Raw genomic sequence first — 26,577 nt, 5'->3', positions numbered from 1 at the left:
ACTTTTTAGTTCCTCTTCACTTTCTGCCATAAGGGTGGTTTCATCTGCATATCTGAGGTTATTGATATTTCTCCTGGCAATCTTCATTCCAGCTTGTGCTTCTTCCAGCCCAGCGTTTCTCATGATGTACTCTGCATATAAGTTAAATAAGCAGGGTGACAATATACAGCCTTGACATACTCCTTTTCCTATTTGGAACCAGTCTGTTTTTCCATGTCCAGTTCTAACTGTTGTTCCTTACCTACATATAGGTTTCTCAAGAGGCAAGTCAGGTGGTCTGGTATTACTCAGCCATTAAAAAGAAGACATTTGAATCAGGTCTAATGAGGTGGATGAAACTGGAGCCTATTATACGAGTGAAGTAAGCCAGAAAGAAAAACACCAATACAGTTTACTAACACATATATATGGAATTTAGAAAGATGGTAATGATAACCCTGTATGTGAGACAGCAATAAAGACACAGATGTATAGAACAGTCTTATGGACTCTGTGGGAGAGGGCGAGAGTGAGCTGATTTGGGAGAATGTCATTGAAACATGTATAATATCATACGTGAAAGGAAACACAGGTCTAGGTTCGATGCATGATACAGGATGCTCGGGGCTGGTACACTGGGATTTCCCAGAGGGATGGTATGGGGAGGGAAATGGGAGGGGGGTTCAGGATGGGGAACACATGTACACGCATGGTGGATTCATATTGATGTATGGCAAAATCAATAAAAAAATTCTAAAGTAATTAGCCTCCAATTAAAATAAATAAATTTAATTAAAATAAAATAAAAAACCTAAGATCATGGCAAAAAAAAAAAAAAAAAAAGCTGCCAGGAACGTGAGGTCTGAGTGTGAAGGAGTGTGAAGTGTATAACCCTTCCTACAGGAGATGCTCAGAGACAGTGCAGGTCACTCAGACTGAAGATCTCAGATAATCTTCACTTTCTCACTTAACTCTCTGATCTTATCTTTTACAACTCCCTCTTTTGTTCAGGAGAGCTTACAACATCCTTTCTCTCTGGTGGAAATTTCTTTCCAAGATGAATAGGGCTTCCCAGGTAACTTCAGTTCAGTTCAGTTCAGACACTCAGTCGTGGCTGACTCTTTGCGACCCCATGAACTGCAGCACGCCAGGCCTCCCTGTCCATCATCAACTCCGGGAGTTGCCTCAAACTCGTGTGCATCGAGTCAGTGATGCCATCCAACCATCTCATCCTGTCGTCCCCTTCTCCTCCTGCCCTCAATCTTTCCACCATCAGGGTCTTTTCAAATGAGTCAGCGCTTCACATCATGGGGCCAAAGTATTCGAGTTTCAGCTTCGACATCAGTCCTACCAATGAACACCCAGGATTCATCTCCCTTAGGATGGACTCATTGGATCTCCTTGCAGTTCAAGGGATGCTCAAAAATGTTCTCCAACACAACAGTTCAAAAGCATCAATTCTTCTGCACTCAGCTTTCTTTATAGTCCAACTCTCACATCCATATGTCACTACTGGAAAAAACATAGCCTTGACTACACGGACATTTGTTGACAAAGTAAAGTCTCTGCTTTTTAATATGCTGTTTAGGTTGGTCATAACTCTCCTTCCAAGGAGTAAGTGTCTTTTAATTTCATGGCTGCAATCACCATCTGCAGTGATTTTGGAGCCCAGTAAAAAAAAGTCAGCCACTATTTCCACTGTTTCCCCATCTATTTCCCATGAAGTGATGTGACTAGATGCCATGATCTTTGTTTTCTGAATGTTGAGCTTTAAGCCAACTTTTTCACTCTCCTCTTTCACTTTCATCAAGAGGCTCTTTAGTTCTTATTCATTTTCTGCCATAAAGGTGGTGTCATCTGCATATCTGAGGTTATTGATATTTTTCCTGGCAATCTTGATTCCAGCTTGTGCTTCCTCCATCCCAGCATTTCTCATGATGCACTCTGCATATAAGTTAAATAAGCAGGGTGAATATGTACAGCCCTGATGTACTCCTTTTCCTATTTGGAACCAGTCTGTTGTTCCATGTCCAGTTCTAACTCTTGCTTCCTGACCTGCATACAGGTTTCTCAAGAGGCAGGTCAGGTGGTCTGGTATTCCCATCTTTTCAGAATTTTCCACAGTTTATTGTGAATCACACAGTCAAAGGCTTTGGAATAGTCAATAAGCAGAAATAGATGTTTTTCTGGAACTCTCTTGCTTTCTCTATGATCCAGCAGATTATAGCAAGTTGATCTCTAGTTCCTGTGCCTTTTGTAAAACCAGCTTGAACATACAATATAATGGGAAAGACTAGAGGTCTCTTCAAGAAAATTAGAGATACCAAGGGAACATTTCATGCAAAGATGGGCTCGATAAAGGATAGAAATGGTATGGACCTAACAGAAGCAGAAGATATTAAGAAGAGGTGGCAAGAATACACAGAAGAACTATACAAAAAACATCTTCATGACCTAGATAATTATGATGGTGTGATCATTCACCTAGAACCAGACATCGTGGAATGTGAAGCCAAGTGGGCCTTAGGAAGCATTACTATGAATAAAGCTAGTGGAGGTGATGGAATTCCAGTTGAGTTATTTCAAATCCTGAAAGATGATGCTGTGAAAGTGCTGCACTCAATATGCCAGCAAATTTGGAAAACTCAGCAGTGGCCACAGGACTGGAAAAGGTCAGTTTTCATTCCAATCCCAAAGAAAGGCAACGCCAAATTATGCTAAAGTACCACACAATTGCACTCATCTCACACACTGGTAAAGTAATGCTCAAAATTCTCCAAGCCAGGCTTCAGCAATATGTGAATCATGAACTTCCAGATGTTCAAGCTGGTTTTACAAAAGGCACAGGAACCAGAGATCAAATTATGAACATCTGCTGGATCATCGAATAGAGTTCCAGATAAACATCTATTTCTGCTTTATTGACCAGGTAACTTAGTGGTAAAGAATCTGCCTGTCAATGCAGGAGACACAGGTTTGAGTCCTGGGTCCGGGAGATCCCCTGGAGAAGGAAATGGCAACACACTCCAGTATTCTTGCCTGGGAAATCCCATGGACAGAGGAGCCTGGCAGGCTACAGTCCATGGGGTTGCAAGAGTGTTGGGTTCAACTTGGTAACTAAACAGCAACAAACCATGAATAGCTGTTCTACTTTTTTCATATCTGTCATCAAAGTCATCTTCAGAGGACTGTATTGGTCATTCTATCTAAAATTCTACACTGAATTAGTTTTCTATTGCTTCTGCAATGAATTTTTTTAAAAGCTAGCTCATTCTTAAACTTTATTATAAATGTGGTGTCCATGACCACACAGATAAGGTGTATAATTAAAAAAATAAATGTTGCCAATAATGTATTTTGAGGATAAGAAGAGTTATCAGCTTATTTTGAGGAGAAAATTTGAAGTTTGTATGGTCCAACTTTGCATCTATAACATGCCTTAACTATTCTTTAAGATTTAGAAGTCACTTCCCAAAAAGTTTTTTTTTTTTTTTTTCTGAAGAAATTTCCCCTCTCATCAGCCTATATCTAGTGCCCAGGAGTCACTCTATGTATCATAGAACTGTATCCTAGGAAACCCAAATGTAATTTTCTGAGGACCTGATGACCTCCTTCAGATAGATGGGGATCTATTTGAGGATTGACTTGATTCATCTCAGAATCCTGGCACACAGAACCTACTAGGCCATTGGTTAGAGATAAATATGTATCAAGGAATTAATACTAAAGTCCAGCACCTTATCACTCATTACCTGCTTTAACACTTCCAGTAAAGTGAAGTTCACCATCTCTTGAGGTGTTTGTCCCTCTTATTTATGGACAAGTATTAACATCTTTTTTTTTTGTTAACGAAACCAAAATTCTTTTTCCTATAATGCCTGCCAGCCACTGATAGTCCTTTTACTCTTGTGCAGCACAGAATACAGCTAGTTCCTCTTCTATACAACAGCTCCACAACTTCCTAAAGACATACCCCTGGAGTATTTTCCTTTCAAGGCCAAATAGTCTTATTTCTATCTGCTGATTTGTGCATTCCATGGTTTCTAAAATAGGGCAAATAGAGTTCACACAGAGTTCTCATAAAGTGTGACAAGGCAGAATACAAGGAAACCATTGTCTGTGGTATATTTTTAATCATGCGATTTACTGTACATATGCAAATTATTACAAAACAGGTAACAGCATATGCTGGCTAATCTTAATAATTGTCTATTTCCAATTCCACTCTTGTGAAAAAAAAAAATCGGTTTTTCACAAGCACTGACTGAAATGTCTGAATCCTGTAAGACTTTTCTCTGATTTAAAATCAAAGGCATGTTCAAGTCATGAAACAGTGTAAATATGTATATTGTAGTTTATATAAAGAATTAATTCAAAATAAAGTCTGACACATGCTTTAATTTTAGTATGGGGCTTTAAAACACTAATGCATTTTTTAAGACTGAAAAACATAACTATCAGTCAGGGTGGAGGAGGATTTATTTAGGAAGTAGGCTTAAGGAGAATAATCTCTAAACAAAATGTGCGAATGGAACTGAAAGAGGAAAAGTCTTGAGAAAGTGTCAGTTCTCTCAGTATTTTATCAAATTTCCCAAACAGAAGCAAGGACAGAAACACAGAGCATGAAATCTTAGGATAGTGGGTATAAGAAAAAAGAAAGTAACTCAGGCTTGCAACTCCATTCTCACTCAATTGTTTTCATGTGATTTCTCAAAATGCACACTAAATACATAGCAAAGTCTTACAAAGACACTTTTTGACAGTGCACGTAAACAAAAAGACATTGATAACAAATTCCTAAAGATGGCTGGTGGTGACGTTTACACAGTGTGAACATTCATAATGTCACTAAGTAGTACACTTAAAATGGTTAAAATAGTAAACTTTCTGTTAATGCATATTTTACCATGATAAACAATTTAAAGTTTACAAATTTTAGAATATGTTGAGCTAAAATAGTTTTATAATGCTTTCTCAGGTAGAGCTGAGATTATTTAGAAAAATCAACATTTCACCACATGATACACAAAATAGCAATATCTAGTTATCCAACTCAGACTAGATTTTGAAATCATTTAGAGAAAAATTCAAATACTTTAGAAGAATTATAAATGCAAATTGTCATGAGATCAATTATTTATAATAACATTTGTTTTCCTAAATAAAATAATTTATCAATACTATGGAAACATTTAACCTGTCAAATTCATGCATCAAATAAAATATTACAATGCCTCTCATTTACTGTTTTATAGATTATAAATATTTTTCTAATATATAATAAATATTAAGCCTATAGTGTATATAATATAAAAGTGTGTCAATATGACAAATATTTTAGTGTTTAATATATGCTAAATATAACAAGGATCAATATTATTTGATGTTTATAAATCCATATACCTTTTAGATTCTTAAAAATATTTAATAATCATTTGAGGCATATACATGAATGCATGCAAATGTTAATCACAGTGAACAATCTCTTAGGTAAGCCATGCTGCTGCTGCTGCTAAGTCACTTCAGTCGTGCCCGACTCTGTGCGACCCCATAGAAGGCAGCCCACCAGGCTTCCACGTCCCTGGGATTTTCCAGGCAAGAACACTAGAGTGGGTTGCCATTTCCTTCTCCAATGCATGAAAGTGAAAAGTGAAAGTGAAGTCGCTCAGTTGTGTCCGACTCTTAGCGACCCCATGGACTGCAGCCTACCAGGCTCCTCCGTCCATGGGATTTTCCAGGCAAAAGTACTGGAGTGGGGTAAGCCATAGAATTACCAAATTAGCCAATTTTAAAAAGAACTATCATTTGGGGACTTATTTCATAGAATGCATCAATTTATATCATTTATAAATAAACTGGCCTTATTTGTATATTGGATAGAGATGCAAGGGATGTTTGTCAAACAGCAATATCAATGAGAATGTAAAACTTTTATCATTCCAAATGAATAATAGTAAATGATTATATTTATCTGTTCATAAATATTTAGGTACCAGAATTTTTGATGAGGCTTTTTACCTAGAAATTATTTTAAACTGTTTTCTATAGTCAAATGTGTAAATTTTTAGATAGTATTAGTTTTTCATGCATTTTATTTCACAACAGCAAAAGGAATCATAAAAGGAAGCTATATGGCTGGAACAAATGGAGGCTATTTCTGAGAAATTGCAATTACCCTTGATTTTTGATTTATTCTGATCTACCACAAGGTGATAAATTTGACAAAAAGTCTCCTTAATGGCTTCTGTGCATGAAGAACTAGTTATCATTCTATTAATGAAGTGCTTCACCATCCACCCTTTTCCTGTCTAGTGGTCTGAGGCATTGTTAGTATCAAGCCTTCTGTCTCCAGTGAAAATCAATGCTTCAAAAAATCTATTCCATAGTTCACGCCAGAATTGTTTCACCTTCAGTTCTAAATAAAAGGCCTCATATAAAAATATAAATACACAATTACAAAAGCCTTATGATGAATATATATATATATACTCTTCTGTAAAAATGATGCTTTCAGAAGACATTAGAATTTATCTAAATTTGATATTGAACAAGTCAAGAGGAGGCAACTATTTGATTCATATAATTGTCTGTTCAGTATTAATTTGACCAGAGTAATTATACTCTGCACCCATGATTTATGCTTCAATTCATCTTCATATTTTGTGTTTTTTTCATGGGATATTACCTCCATCTATAGTTATTTTGCCAATATTAAATATTTAATCTTTCTCCTGCCACATTTATTCTGAGTATATAAACTCATCTTCTCTATAATCATACAACTCAGTAAGTTTAGCCTAATACTAAAAACTTTCCTCCTCACCAATGTCTATACACCTTCCTTTCTTTATCTCTCATGCTCTCTGTCTGTGAGAAGTGCTTCTCAAAAGTTGAAGTGATCTAAGAGACATGATGTTCTTAATTTTACTTCTGTTAGATTTTTCCAAACATAATTGTATCAGAAAAAAAATAACCCATAATGTTTCAATCTCAAAAAAGGATGGATAGTATCTTTGATAATCTCATTATTTGTCTATACATTTGATGTATTGTACAAACCTTCTTAATTCCTCTGGAGCATTGTAACATCATAAACAACTTTCTTAAACTTTTTATCAGCAATTTTTCCTTTTTTTTATACAAATATACAAACTTTCCAAAGGTAAATAACAATAAACACCACAAAGTTTCCTCAGTACTTATACTGAAAATATTTCTTCTTTGAAAACTGGAATTTCAACAGTTTGACTTAAAAATGAGACTGAATTAAAAAACACAGAGCAGAAAAAATAGTGATCTTGGAGTTTCAAGTTTGGCAGCCCTCTCCTTTCCCCTAGTAGAAGCATAAATCTATATTTATCCAAAGTCACCATCCATAACCCTTGATAAAGAGAATAGAAATTTCATAATCTTGAGTTGATTAGGCCCCCAAATTGAATATAATTGAACTCAACCAATAAAAAATGAAATAAAAAAGCTATTTTAGCTAGAAGAAGCAAACAAACAAAAAATATTCCTAGCCTTTTGAAAATTTAAAGTAAATTAAAAGAGAATTCCTAACAAATTTGGACTTGGCATATATGTGTAAAAAGATTTATTTTTATATCAGTTTCTATCTGAAGGAAATAGCTCTGTAGCAGCAAGGTAAGATCTGATCTTCTTTGCTTGATAGTCAGCACACTGAATCTTTATTGAGGTGTTAGAAGAGGCAAGTTCCCATGCCAAGATTTAATTAAAGTTTAAATATTTGAAAGGGCAGTGATAATGTTGTCTCTAATAAAAATTTTACCTGTCTTGGGATCAATAGAGAAATAAGGTTGTCCCTGAAGAATGCTGTAAACGACTCTGGCACTGTTTCCATAAGTTGGGTCATCAGCATCCGTGGCCTTGACTTGGAGAACATATGCACCTGGAAAATAAGACAATATGACTCTAGCAACTTTGTTGTATAGAGCTCAAGGGTATATCTTTTATCATCTGGACTCCTTTTTCCTTTGGACTTTGGCATTCTTTTAATCTGTGAGTGTAAGGAGACACTGAGAGTAACTCAACTATTATAACCAAAATGTTGAGCAACAATATTAGCTATTACTGGAAATGAGGAGTATGTCAAGGCTGTATATTGTCACCCTACTTATTTAACTTATATGCAGAGTACATCATGAGAACGCTGGGATGGAGGAAGCACGAGCTGGAATCAAGATTGCCAGGAAATATATCAATAACCTCAGATATGCAGATGACACCACCCTTATGGCAGAAAGTGAAGAGGAACAAAGAGCTTCTTGATGACAGTGAAAGAGGAGAGTGAAAAAGTTGGCTTAAAGCTCAACATTCAGAAAACAAAGATCATGGCATCCGGTCCCACCACTTCATGGGAAATAGACGGGGAAACAGTGGAAATAGTGTCAGACTTTATTTTTCTGGGCTTCAAAGTCACTGCAGATGGTAATTGCAGCCATGAAATTAAAAGACGTTTATTCCTTGGAAGGAAAGTTATGACCAACCTAGACAGCATATTAAAAAGCAGAGACAGTACTTTGCCAACAAAGGTCCGACTAGTCAAGGCTATGGTTTTTCCAATGGTTGTGTATGGATGTGAGAGTTGGACTACAAAGAAAGCTAAGCACAGAAGAATTGATGCTTTTGAACTGTGGTGTTGGAGAAGACCCTTGAGAGTCCCGTGGACCTCAAGGAGCTCCAACCAGAACATGCTAAAGGAGATCAGTCCTGAGTGTTCATTGGAAGGACTGATGTTGAAGCTGAAACTCCAATACTTTGGCCACCTGATGAGAAGAGCTGACTCATTTGAAAAGACCCTGATGCTGGGAAAGATTGAGAGCAGGAGGAGAAGGGGACAACAGAGGATGAGATGGTTGGATGGCATCACTGACTTGATGGACATGGGTTTGGGTGGACTCCAGGAGTTGGTGATGGACAGGGAGGCCTGGTCTGCTGTGGTTCATTGGGTCACAAAGAGTCGGACATGACTGAGCAACTGAACTGAACTCAGTGCAAATAATAACTCTTTTAAATAGGTATCATTTCCAGTAGCACCATCATAGACCTGAAAGTCACTGCAGTAGCTTTATTGATTTGTACACCAAAGAAAACATGACTATGCTTCCATTAGCTCATCTGCTTACTGTAGGTGTTTAATTGCATGATTAGGATATCAAAGAAGAGCTAAAAGGTTTAAGGCTTCTTGAACTTTAGAGGGTATAAGTAATTTGCAATTGCAATTTAAAAATCAACATTTACACACTTGTTTAGGAAGCCTTTAATTAGGAGAGAATATTTGAGAAAGCAGGGAACCAGAAATAATTGCAATAGTATCTAGAGAAGCACCTTTATGCCTCAAGGTTTAATTACTCTAAGTGATCGCTGATATTGGAAAACTTTAAGAAAATCTAATGCCAAAGAATGATTGCAATCCAATTGCCCAAAGAAAGGCAATGCCAAAGAATGCTCAAACTACTGCACAACTGCATTCATCTCACATGCTAGTAAAGTAATGCTCAAAAATCTCCAAGCCAGGCTTCAACAATATGTGAACTGTGAACTTCCAGATGTTTAAGTGGGATTTAGAAAAGGCAGAAGAACCATAGATTAAATTGCCAACGTCCACTGGATCATCAAAAAAGCAAGAGAGTTCCAGAAAAACATCTATTTCTGCTTTATTGACTATGCCAAAGTCTTTGACTGTGTGTATCAAAATAAACTCTGGAAAATTCTGAAAGAGATGGGAATACCAGACCACCTGACCTGTCTCTTGAGAAACATGTATGCAGGTCAGGAAGCAACAGTTAGAACTGGACCTGGAACAACAGACTGGGTCCAAATAGGGAAAAGAGTACTTCAAGGCTGTATATTATCACCCTGCCTATTAAATTTATATGCAGAGCACATCATGAGAAACACTGGGCTGGATGAAGCACAAGCTGGAATCAAGATTGCCAGGAAAAATATCAATAACCTCAGATACCCAGATGACATGACCCTTATAGCAGAAAGCAAAGAGGAACTAAAGATCATCTTGATGAAAGTGAAAGAGGAGAGTTAAAAAGCTGGCTTAAAGCTCAACATTCAGAAAACTAAGATCATGAAATCTGGTCCCATCACTTCATGACAAATAGATGGGTAAACAGTGGAAACAGTGACAGATCTTATTTTCTTGGGCTCCAAAATCACTGCAGATGGTGACTGCAGCCATGAAATTAAAAGATGCTTTGCTCCTTGGAAGAAAATTTATGACCAAGCTAGACATCAATTAAAAAGCAGAGACATTTCTTTGCCAACAAAAGTCTCTCTAGTCAAAGCTATGGTTTTTCCAGTGGTTATGTATGGATGTGAGAGTTGGACTATAAAGAAAGCAGAGAGCTGAAGAATTGATGCTTTTGAACTGTGGTATTGGAGAAGACTCTTGAGATTCCCTTGGACCTCAAGGAGAGCCAAACAATCCATACTAAAGGAAGTCAGTCTTAAATACTCATTGGAAGGACTGATGGTGAAGATGAAACTCCAATACTCTGGTTACCTGATGCAAATAATTGACTCATTTGAAAAGAACCTAATGCTGGGAAAGATTGAAGGTGAGAGGAGAATGGGATGACAGTGGGTGAGATGGTTGGATAGCATCACTGACTCAATGGACATGAGCAAATCCTGGAGTTGGTGATGGACAATGGAAGCCTAGTGTGCGGCAGTCGATGGGGTCACAAAGCATCAGACATAACTGAACTGAACTAAATTGAAGAGAAGTTTATGGGAGTTTTAGTAATTTTGTCTCATATATTCATAGTCACAGTTAAATCCTTCTCTGAGAACTAAGTGAGCTTCTCTACTTAATGTCCATTCAGTTCAATGTTACTATTTAGAATTGAAAATATAGTAAAATCAAAACTATCAAACATGGTGTTAATAAAATAATATGTTGCTGATGAGGAAGGAAATATCTCTTGAGCATAAATAGAGTGATATATACATCAGAGTTATACAGTGGACTTTTTATACAGTGGACAGAGTTATACAGCACTTTTCCTCTCTCAGTGACACTCAGTGTAACTGTCAGTTTGGAGAATGCAAGATTGCTTCATTTACTCATTCAGGCTTTTCCTTTAAGACAGTGAGAACCAGGAACAAACTCAGTCTTAAGTGTTTGCTCTAAAAGCTAAGATAATGAGCCATCTCTTCACCTCCTTTTTTGGTTATATGAAGTGTTAGAATGCTAAAAAATAAGAATAAGAATAAGAAATAAACTCCGTGGACAGGTGTGCTTGTGGTTAGTCGCTCAGTCATGTTGGACTCTTTGCGACCTTGTGGACTGTAGCAATGCCAAATGTCTTAAGATATTTTGGTGAATTCTAGTTATATCAACAGATGAAGCATATGTGTTATTACAACAGCCTTTCGCAGGAAAGGAAACTACTAGAAGGAAAGTAGGCAAATATTTCTGAGCTTTAAAGAATGAGAACTATTGTTCTTCATCATCCATCATCTTTATCACCAACAACAATATCTGCCTCATCATTAATAATTATTTGACAACTAAGTATTGATAGGTAGGCATTGGCGTCTTGTATTAAAGCTTATCAAAGCTATGTCCTTCATAATGCTGTAGGAATGAACAGTTGCAAGAGTAAATTCCCTTCCCTCTTCTGAATAGTGATTCTTTTCCTCAGAAAAATCAGTCATCTGGATCTCCATTATCATTTAATGACATAGTGCTATATACATATTAAATAATGACCAGTTCTAGATATAAATATTGCAATTCTAGGCATAAATACATGCATTTAGTTGGAATAAAAAATATTAAATCTTCTAGAAAATATGTAGTAACAAATTTAATAAACTTTTACCTAACTGTCACCATATACTCAATGCAGAATTCAAGGACAAATAAGATAGTATCTTCCCTTTTACATTTCTGCTGTTAATATTAACATGAACATTCACTAAGTATGTAGACAAGTATATTCCAAATATATACTAAATTCTTTATGTTAACAATTTTAATCTCAAATATTAAAGGAGTTAAGAAGTATTCACATAAGTTATAGAAGCACCAAATTCAATTCCATTTTGCCCACCTCAAAAGGATCACTGAATACCAAGAATAATGACACTTGTTTCATCAATGCTATCGTTCAGAGTACTGAAAAAAAAATGATTATCCTCTCAATTTCAATACAGCTTAAGTCTGGCTTAGTGAAAAGGCAGTTTCTGATGTAAGTTATTCAAGAATTCTTAGAGCTACCTCTATGTGAGTTTACAAGACAATTAAGCAGCATTGTATCAGCTTCTTTTGCTGACTGCTCCATGACTTTCACTAAACTAATGCAAAGGAAGACTTGATACTCCCTTCATTAAGGAGACACAACTAATTATCTGGAGTACATACTTCTCCAAATACTACCTTGGTCAGTGCTTGAATAGCATCTCAGTTTCTGACACTAACAAAACACTAAATACTCAAGAGGTAGCAGGTGGTTGGGGGCCTGCTTAGTGTGAAACAAGGAAACAATATGATCAATGACATCCACAAAAACTGGGGTCATCTTCTTGTATGTAGCCATCATCTTAGAGTTTATTCTCCCATCACTCAAATGTAACCACCCTAAATGTTGAGGCTCAGAGAGTTTTAGTTATCTCTTCTCCCTAAGTTCTATTCAGTGATCATGTTGTGGGTTCTGGAACCTAGCGTAAGCAAATCAGCATTTTTTCATAACACAGCTATGCTTCTTAAGCTTACTTCTGTTTGCTCATGTAAAATGTGATAGTCACACTGTATTTAATTTTCTTAAAGATAGTATTATCAAGGGAGATACATTTTAGAAATAATCTGATACAATGTCTACATTTCACAAATAATTAATTTAAGCCCTATGATATCGAAACCATTCTTGTTGATACTAAAAGTCATTCTCATACAAAATGGTAGAGAGGTAGAAGTAGAACTGAGCCCTACTATCTCATGATTTCAGCCTGAGTGGGAATGGATCTGTTGATTCATTCACTTCTTCTTTCAATCAAGAAATGCTCAGGGATCCATACCATGTACCAGGTACTACTCTCATAAAAAATAATACATTACATAATTATTTATTCTGTCAAACACCACTTCCAGCATGACAGGTCTATGCTTCTGTGTTCAGTCCTCAGTTCACTTCAGTTCAGTCGCTCAGTCATGTCCAACTCTTTGCGACCCCATGAATCGCAGCACGCCAGGCCTCCCGGTCCATCACCAACTCCAGGAGTTCACTGAGACTCACGTCCATCAAGTCAGTGATACCATCCAGCCATCTCATCCTCTGTCATCCCCTTCTCCTCCTGCTCCCAATCCCGCCCAGCATCAGAGTCTTTTCCAATGAGTCAACGCTTTGCATGAGGTGGTCAAAGTACTGGAGTTTCAGCTTTAGCATCATTCCCTCCAAAGAAATCCCAGGGCTGATCTCCTTCAGAAAGGACTGGTTGGATCTCCTTGCAGTCCAAGGGACTCTCAAGAGTCTTCTCCAACACCACAGTTCAAAAGCATCAATTCTTTGGCGCTCAGCCTTCTTCACAGTCCAACTCTCACATCCATACATGACCACAGGAAAAACCATAGTCTTGACTAGACGGACCTTTGTTGGCAAAGTAATGTCTCTGCTTTTGAATTTGCTATCAAGGTTGGTCATAACTTTCCTTCCAAGGAGTAAGCGTATTTTAATTTCATGGCTGCAGTCACCATCTTCAGTGATTTTGGAGCCCACAAAAATAAAGTCTGACACTGTTTCCACTGTTTCCCCCCCTTAAACTCTTTGCGAGCCCATGGACTGTACCTCTCCAGGCTCTTGTGTCCATGGGATTTTACAGGCAAGAATACTAGAGTGCGTTGCCAATTCCTACTCCAGGGGATTTTCCTGATCCAGGGATTAAACCCTCATCTCCTATGTCTCTTGCTTTGCAGGCAGGTTGTTTACCCCCTGAGACACTTGGGAAGACAGATTTATACTCTACGTAGTTTGCTTTTTTTTTTTTTGTATTTGGGATAGTAAATAAACAAATTTTCTAGAGATACATTGAAAATGTAAGTGGATTATATTGAATTTATGACTTCTTGTTTAATTTCCCATATATATAAGGTCATTCTAAAAATTGAATATATTCTTTGCTTTTAATCACCCTGCCACTATCTGGTTTGAATCTTCATTCTCAAGTCACAAGGCTCCAAAACATTCTAATTGCTTCCCCTTCCAACTCCTATTACACAGGAGAATCACTTTCCCATAACACAAGATTGATCAAGTTACTTTCATTCATTAAAAAGAAAAAGTTGTGATTGAAAAAAAGAAAAGAAAAACTTTTAATGGATTTCTATTCCCAATGAAAGACAATTATCTAAATTCATTGACATGCTATGAATAGCATGACATGAATGGGTTTCACTCTCCCTCCCAGATTAACTTCCAACTTGGGACCCTTGCAGTGATTATACATACTTATTTACTGTTTATTCGAGACATTTTCACCCATGTTCTTGCTCAAGTGACCTTGCTGCCTGGAAGATATTGGTTTCCACCATCTGGAGCTATCCCACACACTCTTGATGTCCCAAATCTACTTTCTCTTCTGTGAGTCTGTGCTTTTCTGCTCCCAAGCAGAGATAATTTGTCCACTCCTCTGTACTTCCAGTAGCCTTAGTATGTTTTGATTTTTAAAACTCTACACATCATGTGTTCTTTTCATGGACCACATAGCTTTTTTACATCAGCAGCCCCTCCATACTCATTTTTTGTACATCTACTGTCGGTCATGAATTACATCCTAAATAAATGTTTATTGGTGAATGCTTATCATATCAGAGAAGGCAATGGCACCCCACTCCAGTAGTCTTGCCTGGAAAATCCCATGGACGGAGGAGCCTGGTGGGCTGCAGTCCATGGGGTCGCTACAAGTCAGACAAGACTGAGCAACTTCACTTTCACTTTTCACTTTCATGCATTGGAGGAGGAAATGGCAACCTACTCCAGAATTCTTGCCTGGAGAATCCCAGGGACAGGGAAGCCTGGTGGGCTGCCGTCTATGGAGTCACACAGAGTTGGACACGACTGAAGCGACTTAGCAGCAGCAGCAGCAGCTTATCATATTCACATGTACAAAAAAGACAAAAATAAATCACATAACACTCTAAATGGCCAACCTGGCAGCTAGTTACGACCTTCAGGCAGTCAGTTCAATTGCTCAGTCGTGTCCGACTCTTTGCGACCCCATGAATCGCAGCACACCAGGCCTCCCTGTCCATCACCAACTCCTGGAGTTCACTGAGACTCACGTCCATCGAGTCAGTGGTGCCATCCAGCCATCTCATCCTCTGTCGTCCCCTTCTCCTCCTGCCCCCAATCCCTCCCAGCATCAGAGTCTTTTCCAATGAGAGTCTCTTTTAACACTAAATTGGGAGTTTAACTTGTCTTGAATTTCTAACGCACATCACTGTTCTCATTTAAGAAAGCAGAACCCAAAATGAGTGACGTTGCATTGAAAAAGATCACGTAAGTAAGGTTTAGCCACAAGTTGGAACACAGACCTGAGGAAAGTCAATATACGTTTATTCACTGAATAACGTTAACCCTCTCACCGATGCATAAACAGGAAAGGAAATAACCATGCAATGCAGTGTATCATTTTATCTTTATCATTTTATCATTTGTTTGCCCTTTGTATATACTACATTATAATCAAGAAATAATAGAGTTTAAAAGGTACATAATGATAAATATAATACACTTTCTTTTCAAATAGAATTGGAAAATAAATGTACATTTTATCATATAAATAAGATATTAAACAGCAGAGAGAGCTTCAGAACCAAGTCAGATAGAGGGAGCAAATGAGGGCATGTACACACATGGGACTTTTTTAAGGGAATAAAATACTATATGACATTGAAACGAGTTCTGCTAAAGCAGACTTCAATCATACAGTAAAATTAAACATAAATGCATAGCGGTTGAGCCTAGTCTTTAAAAGACTTTAAAGACTTTGTAATTTTACATTATATTTCTCTGAGCTGCTAGTGAACACTTGGCTCTTAGGTTCCTTGGGCGGATTCTCTTCCTATGCTGCTGTACTGCCCTCCTGCTCAGTCATGTCTGACTCTTTGTGATCCCAGAGACTGCAGCCCATCAGGCTCCTCTGTCCATAGGATTCTCTTCCTATATTTGCCCCTTAAAGTTGTAAATGGCTTCTCTGCCGCCTTTATCTTCAACCAGGGCTGCATATAAGACATTTGTAAGGGTTATTAGGAACACCATTTCCTGGGCCCTCATCAGAAAGTCTGATTTAATTGCTCCTGGGTGGGCCAGGTATCAGACATGATTAAAAATCTCTGTTGATGATCCGATGAGTAACCATCACTAAGAAGTACCATTACACACTTATTCCTGAGGATATTTGTTTAATTAGAAGAGATGGCACAGCTTGCCATTGAACTTAGCACTTTGCCTCTGAAATCTTAACGCCTAAGTTTGAATCCTAGAGGTACCACTTAACAAAGTGTGTGACCTCAAGCAAATCATTTAACTTCTCTGTTTTAGTTTCTGCATATGCAAAAAAGTGAAAAAAGAGTACTCATTTTATAGAAGTATTAAACGAGCTAATGTTTATAGAGAAAAGAGTTTTCCATATAGTATGTGCAATTTAAAATAAACACATACATAAATAAAATAAATACATACTTTTTGTTCTCCTGCATCACATAGAGGGTCACAACACCCAGATGTATAACTGATATGATTCCTGTCTCCAAATCCATACTTTAATATTTGAATATTATTTGAATATTGAATACTAATCTAGATTTTATGTCCCATATGTTAGAAAAATGTGACTTTGAGATGTGTGTTTAAGATGTATTAAAATGCAAAAAGTAGACTATGACGATATTGGGCCACTTTATTAGAGACACATGAATGATGAATTTGCATACTTATTAAACCTGCTTGAAGTAATCACAGTTTTTAAGGATCAGAAAATATATATGCCATAAAAATACTCCAGAGTAGAAGTTATGCTCCCTTGAACTGTACTTTGAGGATCAGAGAAGGTGATTTGTTTTTTTCCTGCCTCCAACTTCAACATTGCTCAGCCTGGCTTCAGAGTATCCCCTGGCACATGTAATGCTGTGATATCAGCTTGTGATTTGTTATTCAGTCCAATGGTCCAAAAGCACTCTAAGGTTATAAAACTCTCCTTCCAGATATGTCCTAAATATTTTAGACTATACATATTTACACCTTGTGATCCAAATGTATTTTGATGGATAAGTGAATCCATTTTTATGAGCACTTTATCTCTCTGTTGTGTGCCAAGAATTCTACATGAGGAACACTAACACAAATTCTAATGTGTGCTCCCAGGAACACATACTGGATGAACTTTGACATCTAGTGATGTGCAATGCTGTCTCCTTTGTACAAGTACAAAGTGTACACTACAATTAGTGTAATTTAGATATTATTTTCACAGAAGCCATTGTTGGGAAATTCCTTAGAAATAATGATAAAAATATTTCCAAGGTAGTGCAGTGGTAAATGAATCTGCCTGCCAATGCAGGAGATGAAAGAGACTTGGGTTTGATCCTTGGGTCTGGAAGATCCTCTCACGGAGGAAACGGCAATCCACTCCAGTGTTCTTGCCTGGAAAATCCCATGGACAAAGGAGCCTGGTGGGCTACAGTCCATGGGGTCCCAAAGAGTCAGAATGACTCAGCGACTGAGCAACCATGATAAAATATGAGTTTGGAATTCATTCACTCAGTGGCTCCCAGCTGTAATTCAGTAAGATCTGTATTTTGGCTGCATAGCCAAACACATAAAGAAATCACTTCTAATCCAAATGTACTTAGCCAAGGTATTGCTGCTACTGCTGCTGCTAAGTTGCTTCAGCTGTGTCCAACTCTGTGAGACCCCATAGATGGCAGCCCACCAGGCTCCCCCGTCCCTGGGATTCTCCAGGCAAGAACACTGGAGTGGGTTGCCATTTCCTTCTCTGAGCCAAGGTATTAAGGACCAGTTAATTAGAGTTTATTTAAAAGACATTCAACACCACCTGAAATTATTTGTTTTTATTTGATTGGATGATTCTGCCATAGTAAGAGCTTCCCAGGTGGTGCCAGTGGTAAAGAACCTGCCTGCCAACACAGGAGATGTCAGAGATACGGGTTCAATCCCTGGGTCAGAGAGATCCACTGGAGGAAAAAATGGCAACCCACTCCAGTATTCTTGCCTGGAGAATCCCATGGACAGGATAGCCTGGGGGCTACTGTCCATAAGGTCTCAAAGAGTTGGACATGACAGAAGTGACTTGACATGCACACACGCATGTCAAGTATAAGAGAAACCTATCTATCTACCCACCTAATATCTATATCTATCTTCCTATCCATTTATCACTTCATCTAGTTTTAGTAAAAAGAAAATTACAAGCTGTCTATGTATGTATATACGTGTGTATGTGTGTGTGTATACACCAGAAGCCAAAAGTACTGTATCCTAGAACAAGTTCTGTAATTAAATAGATGATAAATGATCTTTTGCAAATCTTTTCAACTCTGTAAGGATAATAGTGTAATTTTAGTGGATAATGCAGTAATCCCCTCCAAAAAAGTTAATCCCCCTAATTGTAGGAACTGTGCATACTATCTTCACGTATCACTATCTCTTCAACTCTTCAATGTTTGTTAGAAGGAACTTGACTCCCATGGGGGCATTTGATTCCATTCTAAACTTCCTGGCTAATAATGATTTGTTAAGGAATGTAAATATAATCTATTTCAAGCCAATAAAACCAGAGGAGATATTTGATGGGACCTTCTAGGGAATGCTCTCTTTTTCTTTTTCTCTGGACTCTGCTGTGCAGCATCTTGGGGGCAACATGACTTGAGACAGTCACATACAAGAGGTCAAACACACTTGAGAATCCCAGGGAAGGTAATGAGGAGTCTTGATTCCCCCTGCCTGAAGCTCAACCTCTAAGCATTTTGATGATTTGAGACCACACAGCCCTTTTTGTATGAGATTTTATACTTGAAGATAGATGGAGGATTTTCTATTACTTTCAATTTAACAAAATTTTGGCAAGTCACTTAAACACTCTAAACCTCTGTTATTTCAAATAACAAAGTGAGTGAAAGTGAAGTCTCTCAGTCGTGTCCGACTCTTTGCGAGCCTGTGGACATGGACAGTAGCCTACCAGGCTCCTCCGTCCATAGAGTTTTCCAAGCAAGAATACTGGAGTGGGTTGCCATTTCAAATAACAAGTGGGAATATAAATAGTACAGCTCTCTTGAAACTCACTTATGCATTAATGTAGTGGTGCCCAACGTTTTTGGCTCCGGGAACTACTTCTGTGGAAGACAGTTTTTACACAGACAATGGCAGGCGGGTGGGTGGTGGTTTGGGGATGATCATCATAAAGCATAACCTAGTTCCCTGGAATGTGGTTCACAGTGTTTCACAGTAGGGTTCACGCTCCTATGAAAATCTCATGCCTCCAGTGATCTGAAAGAAGGTGGAGCTCGGGCAGCAATATGAGTGATGGAGAGCAGCTATAAATACATATGAAGCTTGGCTCACTCACCTGACAATCATCTCCTGCTGTGCAGCCCGAATTCCTAACAGGTACCAGTCTGTCTGAGGCCCAGGAGTTTGGACCCCTGCATCAACACACGTAAATTGTATTGTGTAAGAATTGGCACACAAGGTGCCCACATCAAAATGGTTGCTAAAATTCTTCAACTTTATAATGATAAGCTAAGATTTTCTTGTTTCCTTCCAATTTCAGTAATTTGCTTGATTAATGGAAACATAATGCAGACTTACCTTTTTTTAAAATAGCTTTTCCATTGCTACAGATTGGTCTTTTGGTTCCAAGATTTTGACTATACCTTGACTCTGTCCAAATCCTTTGTTGTTATGTTATGAATTACTATACAGTCTGAACACTTTTAAGACCATTCATAGTCTGATATTCATCTCTTTTTTTTCCATTCTAAACCTTAACTCCTCAATTTTCTAAATCTTCCCTCCAGGAAATATGTTTTATCCACTTATCAACAAAAATGAAAGCTCTGCCAATTTGATTTTGGGTAACAGCTCTGAATTGGAAATAGATATCTGAATTTCATAAAGAGTTTGCAAAGTATACATTAAGCAATATATGTATATTACTTCCTCTGGTTTCTTCCACTATTGCCCGTTGCTGAGAGTAATACAGACCAATCCATTCATTGTTACACTTGCATAGGATGGTTCCACTGATTCCTTCCTTTAGTTGAAATCCTGCTTTCTTCTGAGCTTAGTACTGCTCATTAGCACATTTTAGGCCCACATTTTAGGAAGCTGCCTTCCTTCAGCTTTCCAATACTGTTTCTGAGTAATTGACCTTTTCTACTACCAGTAAAAGGGGCTCCTCATGTTTACCTGATTTCTTTAGGGATATTTCGGAGAAGGCAATGGCACCCCACTCCAGTACTCTTGCCTGGAAAATCCCATGGACGGCGGAGCCTGGTAGGCTATAGATCATGGGGTTGCTAAGAGTCGGACATGACTGAGCGACTTCACTTTCACTTTTCACTTTCCTGAAGAAAAGTTGGAGAAGGAAATGGCAACCCACTCCAGTGTTCTTGCCTGGAGAATCCCAGGGATGGGGGAGCCTGGTGGGCTGCCGTCTACAGGATTGCACAGAGTCAGACACAACTGAAGTGACTTAGCAGCAATAGCAGTTAGGGATATTTATCTGATTGATGCACATCTCTTTCTTCAGATTGTCTCCAACTATGGTTGGTTTCCTTAGTGCCATTTATTCTTGGCTCTCTCCTTTCTTCCTTGATCACAATTTCTTAGTTTTCTCTATACACCCTTTGCCTTTCCCTGCCCTTAAAAGATTCATGTATCCCAGGCTTCTCTCTCTCACTATATGCCTAAATCTAAAATCTTAATCATATTTTCCCCTAGGTTTTAGTGACTGGAATATCATTTATATATTCCAGTTGCTTAAATTAAAAAATTTCCAGTTGGCTTGGCCAAGATACACTGAATTTTTTAGTTGCAGTCTAAACATTTTTAAAAATCTTTTTTTTTTTTTTTTTACTTCCAGTCCAGTATATTTTATTTGACTAAAATTTGCTAAAATATGTTTGTCCTTTTCATTCTGACACTAATTTTCTTCAAAATTCTACTGCTTTTTGGATTCCCTGGTGGTCCAATGGTTAAGAACTTCCCTGCCAGTGCAGGAGACATAGGTTTGATCCCTGGTCCAGGAGGATTCCACACGCTAAGGGGCAACTAAGCCCATGTGCCATAACTACTGAAGCCCATGCACCTAGAGTCCAGGCTCCACAAGAAGAGAAGTCACTGCAATGAGAAGCCAAACTAGACTGGCCCCTGCTTGCCACAATTAGAGAAAACCCCCACATAGCAGTGGAGACCCAATCCAGCCAAAATAAATAAAATTTAAAAAGAAATCACTGCTTCTTACCTGGATTATGGCCTTATAATATTTAATAATCACTCAATTACCTGCCATAACCACCTATCTTTCACCCTGTGTACTTAAAACCATATTCGTCCTTCAAAAAATCAAATTTGGTTTTGTCCTCCGCATCATCTCTAATGCCCTTTGTGACTTTGCCTCTACCTACATTTCCAGGTTTATCTCTTGTGACTCTCTCTACTTCATGTTGCCTTGGTACAATATTACTTCTCTAAGACATGGTACTATTTCATATCCTGCTGTTTATAGATTGGGTTTTGATTATCAGAAGAGTCTCATTTCACCCAGGTGAACTTTAGACTAGATTGAAAATTGGACCCAATAACTCCTCTTCCAGAAATTCATTTCCATATGTTCACAGAGCATCAGGTCATGTCTCTCATGCTACCACTAGGCAACAAGCATGCCCTACCTTAAAGACTGCTTACAGTTCTTTTTTTAACTCAGTACTTACTGTGGAGCTTGGTACATAATAGGTACATAATAAATTTCTCTTGAATATGTTAATAAAAAATAAATGAGTTTCTCTTAGAATTAATCTTGATCAGCCCATGTTAGCAGTTTCCAGTGAAACCTTTGTTCTATCTCTTGACTCAGGTTCAAAATCCAAGGTCCCCTCATCTCAGGCTTTGTAGCAGTGATGCTGTTTTGCTATCTGTTACAGATATCAAATGAGCAGCTTCAAATAAAAAGTGACATGAGAACTCTTAATGAAAGTGGCAAAAGAACACAAGAAATCAATTAGTAGCATGCTAGTGATCTCAACATACCAGGCCCTGCTAACTCTATCAAAGAGTATATGACTCTACTCCCAGTTTCAAAGAAGAGGATGAACTTTTGTAAAAGCAAGGACTCTACTGAGGTCAATAACTATGGAAATTTCATTATAAGAAAGTCCAGAACTAGTTCTCTCACTTTACATAACCTGGAATTCAGTGATCTTAATTATTGATTATTTCACAACTCAAAGACAAGATGATGCCATTTTCAAAAGTGCTCACAGATAGATTTGTCCACTGATGGAAAACATGTTCAGCTATGAAGTAGCATTGATTTTTGGCATTATTGCTTAAATAATCTTAGCTAATAGAGAAAGCTGTGTTATTTTTGTACAAGTGCTATGATTTCATATTAAGGTTTTGTTCCTTTTATGTTGCTGTGGTTAAATGTTACAGTGATTTAGGATGAGGTTTAGTTGCTAAAGAAATAAAAGACTTCCATGTGTCAGCTGGTGTTCTGTGATGACCTAGAGGAGTGGGAAGGAGGGAAGGGTGGAGAGAGAGTGGTTCAGAGGGAAGGAACACATGTATACTTATGGCTGATTCACAATATTGTAAATCAATTGTCCTCCAAACAAACATAATTTTTTTAAAATATGCTATAAAAAGGAAATAAAAAACTTAAACACAGTACAGTTGACCCTTGAACAACACAACTTTGAACTGCATGTGTGTGTGTGTGTGTGTGTGCACCTGCACACACTTAGTTGTTCAGTCATGTCCTACTCTTTGCAACCCCATGGACTGTAGTCTGCCAGGCTCCTCTGTCCACGGGATTCTCCCGGTCAGAATAAAGGAGTGGGTTTGCCATGCCCTCCACCAGGGTATCTTCCTGACCCAGGAATTGAACCAGGATCTCCTTTTGGCTCAACTGGTAAAGAATCCACCTTCAATGCAGGAGGCCTGGGTTCAACTCCTGCGTTGGGAAGATCCCCTGGAGAAGGTAAAGGCTACTCACTCCAATATTCTGGCCAGGAGAATTCCATGAACTGTGTAGCCCATGGGGTCGCACAGAGTCAGACACGACTGAGTGACTTTCACTCCTTCATTGCAGGAGGATTCTTTACCAGCTGAGCTACCCAGGAGCTGTATGAGTCTACTTATATACAATTTTTTTCAATAGTAAATACTATTATAAGTTACCACAGGATCCGAGGTTGGTATCCATGGGACCTGGAATTGGATAAGGAGAAAACCATGAATATGAAGAACCAACTATAAATTAAACCCAGGTTTTCAATTTCAAAGAGGTTAGCACCCCCTAGCCCCTATGTTGGAGAAGGCAATGGCAACCCATTCCAGTACTCTTTCCTGGAAAATCCTATGGATGGAGGAGCCTGGTAGACTGCAGTCCATGGGATTGCTAAGAGTGGGACACGACTGAGTGATTTCCGTTTCACTTTTCACTTTTATGCATTGGAGAAGGAAATAGCAACCCACTCCAGTGTTCTAGCCTGGAGAATCCCAGGAACGGGGGAGCCTGGTGGGCTGCCCTCTATGGGGTCGCAGAGTCGGACATGACTGAAGCGACTTTGCAGCAGCAGCCCCTTTGTAATTTTCTGGGCTCCAAAATCACTGCAGTGGTGACTGGAGCCATGAAATCAAAAGACGCTTACTTCTTGGAAGAAAAATTATGACCAACCTAGATATTCAAAAGCAGAGACATTACTTTGCCAAAAAGGTCCATCTAGTCAAGGCCATGTTTTTTCCAGTGGTCATGTATGGATGTAAGAGTTGGATTGTGAAGAAGGCTGAGTGCCGAAGAATTGATGCTTTTGTACTGTGATGTTGGAGAAGACTCTTGAGAGTCCCTTGGACTGCAAGGAGATCCAACCAGTCCATTCTAAAGGAGATCAGCCCTGCATGTTCTTTGGAAGGAATGATGCTAAAGCTGAAACTCCAGTACTTTGACCACCTCATGCAAAGCGTTGACTCATTGGAAAAGACTCTAATGCTGGGAGGGATTGGGGGCAGGAGGAAAAGGGGACAACAGAGGATGAGATGGATGGATGGCATCACCGACTCAATGGACGTGAGTTTGAGTAAACTCTGGGAGTTGGTGATGGACAGGGAGGCCTGGAATGCTGCAATTCATGGGGTCTCAAATAGTCAGACATGACTGAGCTACTGAACTGAACTGACCCCCTATGTTGTTCAATGGCAAGCTGCATTTGTTCTGCTATATCCACTGTAATCCAATTCATCAGATAGAAACGTCCTGCAGCTAAACAAAATTCAAACTTTACTATATTTCATAGGACTTCTGTTCCAAATTCTCTCAATTTATGAACAAATAACAATGGACAATACAAATCACTTGATCTCAGTTTATTCATCTGTGTAATGGAAGGTTTGGAATAGATGTCTATAGATTCCAGGATACAAACACATGTTGTAATTCTAGACCAAAAAAACAAACAAACAAAAACAAACCTGATTAAATTGATAGTCAATGAGATTAAACTGTGATGGGTCTATCAACTTTATTTCACCTAAGTTTCTATCAAATGGTCACTTCATATAAGTTTCTCTCCTGAGAATGGAACCTAAGATTTTAATTTGAAAAGTTATATTTCTCTTTCTCATGGTGATGTATGTTTTCATTTAGAAAAAAAATCTTCAGAAGTTAGACATGAGTTTTAAAACTCACCAAAATAGAAAAATAACATATGCATTATCACTGCTTTATAGAATAATGATCTGCTTGTTAACCACTTTGAACTTTTCAGAGTAATACATAGAAAGATAAAAAAAACAATTTATCACTAAACCATAATTTTAATGCATACTATATGGAACATTGAACTTAAGTTATTAGCTTCACAATGTGTTCTGATAACTTAGAGGCATTCCTGTTACTTAAATTGATACAATTTGATGTTACTTTACAATACATGCTTGATGACAAAACTATAACTTTGCCATTATTTCCAAATAAAAGCTATATCTCTTAATTTACTTATAATTCTATTATTTTTCATGAGATTTCTATTATGTTAAACTATTCCTTTGGAATATTTTGGTGAAAATATTACTATATGGAGTTGTTCATATATAGTATTTTTTTAAAAAGCTTTCAAGTTGTAAGCCAGCCATAAAATGTACGGCAGATTAAAAGATAAAAAGGGATTAAAAGTCTAAGAGAAAGTGAGTTATAGCTATATGGGGTTACTCATGAATTTATTTTATGATCTAGCTGAGGAGACAGAAAAGAGACCAAATGAAAAGTGGGCAGACAGCATGAGACGGTGCTCCAGAAGCACAAGAATATTCAGAATATTATAGTCATGAATTTGACTCATATTTGATTTAAAAGGTAGATTGAAAACTTGGTGAAGGGCAATTTTGCTTGGTACAATTACAAATTATGGGTTCCTGGTATTATAAAAGAAGCTGTGAGAAGATAAATTTCAGGAAGGGGTTTGATGTCCTTGCTTGGAAAGATTTAGCAGCTGGCCAGAAAGTCCACTGGCAAACCACAGTTCTTAATGCATGAAGGGGTGAGATTCAGATCCAAGTTCTCCTCTTCCTCCTTTAGAGCACTAAGCCTGGTGTCAAACTCAGTAGAAGTTTGCATACCTTTGAAGGTTTGGATAGCAGTTATGTCCATTCTCTAAGTCTACCTAACCGAGGAGTGATGAGTCAAAGGAAAGTATATATCTTGCTGCTGTGGTCTCTCCCTTATTGTCTTGTCTATAGGTACTGACAGGTCCCCCCCCACCCCCCTCCAACCCACCACTGGAGTCAGGCCCAGGAGCATGGCTTTTTTGTAATCTGTGACTTTAGGGCTAGGGTTTGTCTATTTATTAGGCTCATTCTCCAGTTGGGTTGCTCTACATATATTGCTTTTTGTTTTATTTTTTCCCTTTTGTCCTGATTTTTCTTGATTCCCAGGAATCCACTTCCTGTAAAATCCAAGTAATAGAATGCAGGGTCCTAGTAGACCCCATTTTTAGAATTTTCCATCTAAGAGAGAAAGCTTCAACATCTCACAACCTCTGTTTCTTAGCTGTGAACAGTGAGATGTTGCACTGAGGTGAAGCCTTGAGTCTTACATAATGTCCAGAGAACAGAAACCCAAGAATCCCAACCCACTAATACAGTGATTAAGGCTAAACACCAGGGAATCTCTCAAATATGCTCTAGGGAAAAAAATTTTTTTTCACCAGTTTTTTCATTTATTGAGCAATCAGTTAGATAACCATTTTTGTGGCAGCTAATACTACACTAGATACTGAGAATATAAGAAATTTTAAAAAGCAAAATCAAAAGAAAACCTTGTTCT

The 26,577-nt window shown here is 38.0% G+C and overlaps 1 protein-coding gene across 1 annotated transcript in view; it reads right to left on the bottom strand.

Moving 5' to 3' along the window:
• The window catches only part of CDH12 (cadherin 12), a 490,487-nt gene that overhangs the window by 104,148 nt on the left and 359,762 nt on the right, over positions 1–26,577 (bottom strand). Inside the window, exon 4 of the mRNA XM_055554844.1 lies at positions 7,769–7,888. Coding sequence (XP_055410819.1) covers positions 7,769–7,888 — 120 coding nt within the window. The remainder of the gene's footprint in view (positions 1–7,768; positions 7,889–26,577) is intronic.

Source organism: Bubalus kerabau, chromosome 18 (genome assembly GCF_029407905.1).
Source record: "Bubalus kerabau isolate K-KA32 ecotype Philippines breed swamp buffalo chromosome 18, PCC_UOA_SB_1v2, whole genome shotgun sequence".
In the NCBI taxonomy this organism is placed as follows: domain Eukaryota; kingdom Metazoa; phylum Chordata; class Mammalia; order Artiodactyla; family Bovidae; genus Bubalus; species Bubalus kerabau.
This window is presented reverse-complemented; position numbering and strand designations above follow the sequence as displayed.